Raw genomic sequence first — 7590 nt, forward strand, 5'->3', positions numbered from 1 at the left:
TGGATGATATAAAATCCTCCATAAGAAAAAAATATGTTCCAAGCATAGGTGGTCTTTTAATTTTATGGAAATGAATTTGTAAATAATTATAAAATGAGGTGATTAACCTAGATGGGTTTTAGTTTCATGTTTTTCAATAAATATTATTTCTATTGTGATCTATAATGTAACGAAATATCTATTACTACTAAGAATTACATTGCTACTAGATTTTCCTAAGTATTTTCATAAGAAATTATACATGAAAACATTAATTTCACCATAAGAGTATTGTTTTATTATACCATTTAATTTTTTTTCATAATTTATAATTTTAAAAAATGACATAAATTATATTAATTTTTACATAATTTATATCCTATTTGAGTATATAAGATTTATGATTATGGATGAAAGTCATACTTTTTTATTTGACGATACCATTTGTAAGCACTTTAGCTATAGAGGTATTCATGGACATTTTGGTCTAGTTTAAAAGCATGTCACTCACATATTTCTCCATGGAGATTTAAATTTGTTTTATTCAAGAATACTTTGCCCATGGATGTATATTGAATCATAATATGAACATCAATTGCATCTTTTAAAACTTGAACAATATATATAATTATATTACTCAAAACCTTTTAGATATAAAGTTATGAATAAAATTGATATAGCAATAACTTAGAAGCGAAATAAAGCATTAAAAAATCTAATAGATCAACTTGTGAAATGACACAAATTAAAAATGCTTGCATTTATATCAATTATTAATTAACTTGAAAAACATCGAACAATTAAAGGTATTTTTCTACTAGATTAATGTCAAACTAAATCTAATGTTAATAATAAAGATTATTAGTATGTGAAGCCCTCCCGTTTCCATGCTCAAAACAAAATATGATTCAAACAAAACTTGATAAATATTGATCTAGTTTCATTTTTAATAACAAAGGTAAATAACATATGTTTGATAGAGGAAAAGAGGATGGAAGATATCACAAGTGTTTAGCAAGGAATTGGTGTTTATTAGCAGTTTGCATCTGTCAAATGTCTTTTGGCATAATATACATATAACATCTTATATTATGATATTTCAAAAAAAATAACATCTATATAAATTATTTTCCTTCCTCGTTTTTTAAATAAAACATCTTATATAATATTAAGGAACCAATATTTCTAATCTGTTAGAACGGAATATATTGAACTCAAAATATTATTCATATTTTTTGATTCTAACCATATTAATAAAATTTGTTATATCAGTCTTAAAGTCCATGAATTTTTACTGAACTTCAAAAAAACATTTATATACTTATATTTGTCCATAAAAAAATCTATAAGGAGAATTCTAGAAATGCAACAAATAAAACTAAAAGTCGATTATAATTAATAATATAATTACACATTTTACAAATAAAATTCTGCAGAAAACTGATGATAATAGGCAAACAAACCATGAATAACTTTACATCGACTCTTCAAACGAAACAAATAAAAACATTTATACTGATTACAATTATTAATGGGCTGAGCAAAATCCCTGTCCCGCACCACAGAAATTGATATCAATGCCAAGGCAAAGTTGTTCAGGTGGGCAATCACCATCACTGTTGCACGGATAATAGTCGCAGGGATAATTTTTGCACACAACATCGCCTACTCCCAATATTAATATTATCACTATCAAGATTACTGCCTTCGCCATTTTGTTATTCTCCCAAGCAAAAGATGATACAGAAACCATAGAAGAGGGAACGTTCAATTTGTAAGGAGTAGCAAGTGCGAAACTAGTGGTTTCTACATTATTACTTAGCCGCCTGTTTCCATGTAAGGCCAATATGCATGCGCATTCTCTAGTTCTACGCCATCGTTTTTTTCCCTTGGTAATTAAGTTGTGACTTTTTAAATAAATTTGAGAAATGATTTCTTTGTTCTTTTCATTGATCCAATTCGAGTAACAAGTAGTGCCAAATCAAATATATTTCCTTCACGGTCTAGACATAACCGTCTTTCCATGTGATGCATCGTCAAAGATAACCTAGATCCAATGCTTTTTACGAGAAATCCAATATGCATTGACTTTGATATTATCAATTGGATGAACCCAGGATGTCACATGAACGGATGAAAATTTAGCTATAAGCAAGAATATAATTGGCTCCTACAAATAAACCTATGAAAGAAAACTGATATAATAACAAAGCAAACAAACTAGCGTAACTCTTTTTCATCACCTTTTCGAACGAAACAAAATTAAAACATTTATATTAATATCAATTATTAATCGATGTATAAAATGCCAGCAGAACTTTCCAGAAATCCAGCGAATGACTGAGAATCCATAGCCTCTAAATTGAATGACATCAAATTTCTTCCTACACTCCAAACCATTTGATTGTGAAATCAACAGAAACATCGACGGTGTTTAAAGTTTGGGATCTGTGTGCAATATTCAACAGTTGTAAGAACTTTTATTTTTGTACAAGATGATATAAAGCTGTGTGAATTTGGACTTTGGGAGTGTTTGAGATGGATAAAGTGAAGGTACTCAGCAAATGGGTCAGTATGTTTGGCATGCGCGTCCCAATTGCCTTGGAAGAGAAAGGTGTTAAATATGAATACCAGGAAGAGGATCTGGCTCCCAATAAAAGTGATCTCCTCCTGCAAATGAATTCTGTGTACAAGAAAATACCTGTCTTGATCCACAATGGCCAGCCTATATGCGAGTCTCTTATAATTCTTCAATACATTGATGAGGCTTGGGATTACAAACAATTATTACCCATCAACCCATATGACCGTGCCCTTGCTCGCTTCTGGGCCGACTTCATAGATAAAAAAGTAAGGTATTCCCATTTTCTCATTTGTATTGGTGTTTAAGTTCTTTAATACATTTTTAGGCAGTTGTAGTTGGAAATCTTGTGCTAGTCTATTAATGGGATCGTTGGCTAACACAAATCTTCTGTGGTTGCAGTTTTTTGACTCGGGATTTCGTATAGTATGGTCAAAAGACAAGGTTGAGGAGGGCAAGCGTGACATGTTGGAGAACCTTCAATTTTTAGAAGGCGCACTAAAAGAGATGTCGGCAGGGGGGTCCCTCCCTTTTTTCGGTGGGAAGGATTTTGGGTTTCTTGATATTGCCTTCATTCCCTTTGCTTGTTGGTTCCATATTTATGAAACTATTGGGAATTTCAAGATACCATTTGACAGTGAATACCCACTTCTTGATGCTTGGGTTAAGAGATGTATGGAGAGGGATAGTGTTAAGAAAGTCCTTCCCTCTCCTGATAGAGCCCTAGAAGACATATTACAATTAAGGGCGAGATATATGGTTGGTTAAATTGTTTCTTCAAATCTTAAGCAAGGATGAATCTTTTCTTTGGAATAGATGAATACAAGATGTCCAAAGATGTTAGATGATAGAATTCAATTTATTGTTGAATGATTATAGTGAAGGTAGTGAGTTCTGATGTTCAAACATATCACATAGTTAAATCATTCATTTTTATTTATTTGTGAATGGTTAATATGTTTTGAATGATAAATTTATGCAATAGGTATTGAAGTGTGTTGTTATCTAGATTTCATATATTTATTATTGGATTTCATGTGTAAACTTTATTTTATGTTTGATTCAATATCAATGATCTTCGATGAAATTTGTATAGTTTGCTTTTTCTGCTATTTTAAAGATGTTATTTAAATTATTTTTTAAGTGATGTATTAAGATAATTTAGTTTTAAGATAAATATTATGATTCAAATACATTTGAATGCAGTAATATTCTGATGAATTTTGATGTTTCATCCCACTAAATGACCTAATTTTACTAAATATTCAATGATGACCTGAAATGTCGATTCCCCATATTAATATTATAAGTATGAAAAGACCTCCGATCGCCATTTTGTTACTCTCCAAAGAAAATATGATACAGAGATATAGAGGGGACATCGCATTTAGAAGTAGAATCCAAAAATTCGACAGATTCCAAGAGCTAATATGCCGAAAATATGATTCCTTAGCCGGCTGTTTTGAGTCGTTATGTAGATGGAGGTTTCCTAAAGCTACTGCTATATTCATTCAAAATACATGATTCCTTGGTTGCCTTTTTCAGATGGAGGTTTGTTGCTGGTCGCATTCCCATAACAAACCTGAACTTGTACTCCATGTGAGGCGACTAAGGATCCTCATTTTTTATTACACCGTCGTTTTACTTCCTATATTAATGATTTCTCCCTAGAATTAAGTTATGATTTTTAAGTAAATTTGAGTAATCAAATCTTCTTTGTTATTTTAATTAAAAATTGAATGCTACTGTCGATCGACCAATGAAATGGACCATACCAGTTTAGAAAAATGAGGTATACAACTTTGCCAGAAATTTTTGAACGGCTAGTGAGATGGGGTGGACAAGCCCGATTGTTTGTTTAGAGTGTGAGTTTGGTACTGATTTTCAATGGTTATTCCTGTAAAAGAAGAATGATAACTATTTTAGTTATTCACAATTAGATAGTTCTGTTTTATTTTATTCTAATGAAATACAATTTAAGTCTGGCAAAAAGGGGAAATTTTTTTATTTAGACATAAAATAAATACAAAGGACATTAATTAAACAACCACACTAGTTTTGATTAGGTGGATTTCAATTGTACATTTTATCAGAGGCCCATTTCACTAGACTGTCTGCAACTCCATTCCATTCTTTAGGGATATGACTAAAAGTCACAGATTCCATGAATACACACAAATGAAGAATTTGTTTAATAACCAAAGCTAAATGTCAGCATACATCATCTAACCTTTGCCTATTCAACAAAGTCACCACTGCCTGAGAATCAGATTCACAAATGATCTTTCTCCACCCAAGGTCGCAACTACACTCCACAGCATAAAGAATTGCTGGTAGGTTTGGATGTTCAGTCCTATAGCGATTTGTATGCAATATGTAAACTATATTAGAAATATTTAGATGGTCAAAACTGTACACTACTCTAATTGAATATCAATTCACCCTTAATTAACTATGATTATGATCTTTGCAATTGTTTAGAGTGTAATAGGTCTAAATGTGTGTATGATTTCTTATTTATCCTTCACTTAGTATGTGTCTAAATGTAATGGATAGGGTAAGCCTATGACTGGACTAATTTTCAAAGGAAGAAATACTAGGATGAATTTATAAATGATCTTAAGATTCTTGGTCAATTTTATGGAGTCATACAGTGAGCTACTATGATGGAATTTTTTTTTTGGATTGTGCTTCATAAGATTGTTGTCTTTCCATAACTTCTAATACCAGGTTGGAGATCTACTTCTTTTGTTATTGAAATGGATTGTTTGTAAGAGATTATCTGTGGGGATAAGAAATTGATGTTCCTATTAAATTAATTATATAGTTGAATAATATATATGGGGACTACTATTTTTTTTGATTATCTTTTCTAGAAATATTTGCCGTGAATTTTGGATGGCTAGATTGTTGGTCTTATTTTGGTTAATTCAATTTATTTCATGTTGTGACTTATTTATGCTTCTTTTTTGTTAAGTCCGACTTTGTCTAAAGTGTTTAATTTATTTTTTGGACTCGACCGAATGTTTCTAGACCGTATTGAGAGTTTTTTGTGCTCTATCTTATTTGCGCTATATTATTACTTGTATGCGCTAAAAAAAATTGTATATGCGGTACTCTATGTATTGTATGTGCTACCATGTTGGGTTTATGCACTCGTCTATGTTATATATGCATTGTCATGTCTGGTATTTTCACTGTTCAAATTAGTATATGCATCACAAAGTCTTGTGTATGCATCACAAAATTTTGTGAATGTGTTGTAATATTGTTCATATGCGCTGAGACAGTTTATGTAGGCACTAGACTGTTGTATTCGGTGTTTTGAGACATCTTGTCTTTTTGTTTTGTTGGTTTTGCTAGTCCAGAGGCTTTTCTGAGTTTCCTAATGTTGTTCTGAGAATGATTTATTGATTTGAGATGATTAATGTTGGGATCTAGGAACACTGAGAGGGGGGGTGAATCAATGTTCTATCGAAATGAATAGTTTTTAACTTTCTAGACCATGCTTATATATACCTGTAAGCAAATAAACATATAGCAAGAAACAAATAAACCATCCACATAAATGAACACCATAACACACAAAATTTATACGTGGAAAACCTCAATGAGGAAAAACCACAGAGGGATTTGTGACCCACAATATCAATTCACTGGCCATATGAAAAGATATTACATATAACAAGGGCCTGCACTTGCTGGAAGGTACACTGCCTAGAGCATACTGCTCATCACTAAAGAGCCTCATTGACTACAAGCTTTCTACCAAAGTAAAATACTAAAAATGAACTCAGGAATGCATTTGCTATGCCAAATAGAGTTTTGGTTCTGGTTCTGCTCTGTATCGGTTCATAAACTTGAACTACTACCGGTATTACTTCTCCTCCAAGAAGGCTTTCCAATCTATCTACATATCATTGCATGATATAAAATTCTCTTACAAAATGATCTCTATACATATATTTCACATCATACAGTTCTGATGTATCCACACATATTATCTAACATGTTTTTCTACATACTCTTAAAAAAAATGACCTAGCAAACTAACCTATATACCTATTACAAATAATATGCCTTATTCCGGCTTACAATACATTTACAAAACATATTCAATGTTGGCCTTGACAATATTTACAAAAAGATTTATTAAGTAAATTCTCCTTTGATGTCAACTTCCAATGAAGTATTGATATCGATGTCAGTGTCGGTGTAGCCCTGAATGCTTCCAATGCCGGTATCTACCGATATATGCCTCCTAGTATTGGTTTGTGACTTCAATCAGATATTGTTGCCATCAATGACATCAAAATGAATCCAATGAGTTTCAATTGCCAATAATTAATTGCACTAATGGATTAAGCAAGATGGGAAATGCTTTGTTTTTATTTTTTGCGGTCAAATTGGATACTTTTGATAATGAGATTTTTGATGTATGATGATTCTTGGTTGCCTATGTAAGGTTGTAATTGGCATATGTTATTCATGTTCTTGGAGATTATTATTTGATGTATAGCCTTGGTTATCCGGTTATGATGTATTGAGAGGCTATGTTTATGAGATGTATGTGTTGTCACCCTAAGGTCTAGGAGCATGCTAGGTGGAGTAGGCTTCCATGAGTCTACCGAGGTCATGAGGAATGGACTGCTAAGATTCCTTATGTTATGAAGTCAGGGTTTAGACCATTGGGATATCTCATTGGAGGTTTATGGTAATAATTAAAACTAATAACATAATAAATTAATCATAGGTGGGTTGGGTAGTAGCAACTCATCTTAATAAGATAATATATAAATATGGGGTACCCCATCTCATGGCTTGAAATACTAGAGTGAAGTATGGGAAGATCTAGTAACCTAATAAATCAAACTCCCTTGATTTCCTCAAAGGTGGAGATGGTTCTACATGTGTATGATGGATGTCAGGACTGAGTTCTAGGATATCCTTTGATGGTGATAGCATGTGATGACACTCTTTTCCTAGATGTAGGTCCTAGCACCTTGATTCTTGATTTGTGAGTAGCCTCT

General features: G+C 32.0%; 1 protein-coding gene across 1 annotated transcript; it reads left to right on the top strand.

Moving 5' to 3' along the window:
* Positions 1-2517: 2517 nt before the first annotated feature.
* Positions 2518-3328, top strand: LOC131071238 (probable glutathione S-transferase parC). The gene is made up of 2 exons (XM_058006999.2): positions 2518-2829; positions 2963-3328. The coding sequence occupies exons 1-2, from the start codon at positions 2518-2520 to the stop codon at positions 3326-3328; spliced, it is 678 nt and encodes a 225-aa protein (XP_057862982.2).
* Positions 3329-7590: the final 4262 nt, after the last annotated feature.

Source organism: Cryptomeria japonica, chromosome 8 (assembly GCF_030272615.1).
Source record: "Cryptomeria japonica chromosome 8, Sugi_1.0, whole genome shotgun sequence".
In the NCBI taxonomy this organism is placed as follows: Eukaryota; Viridiplantae; Streptophyta; class Pinopsida; order Cupressales; family Cupressaceae; genus Cryptomeria; species Cryptomeria japonica.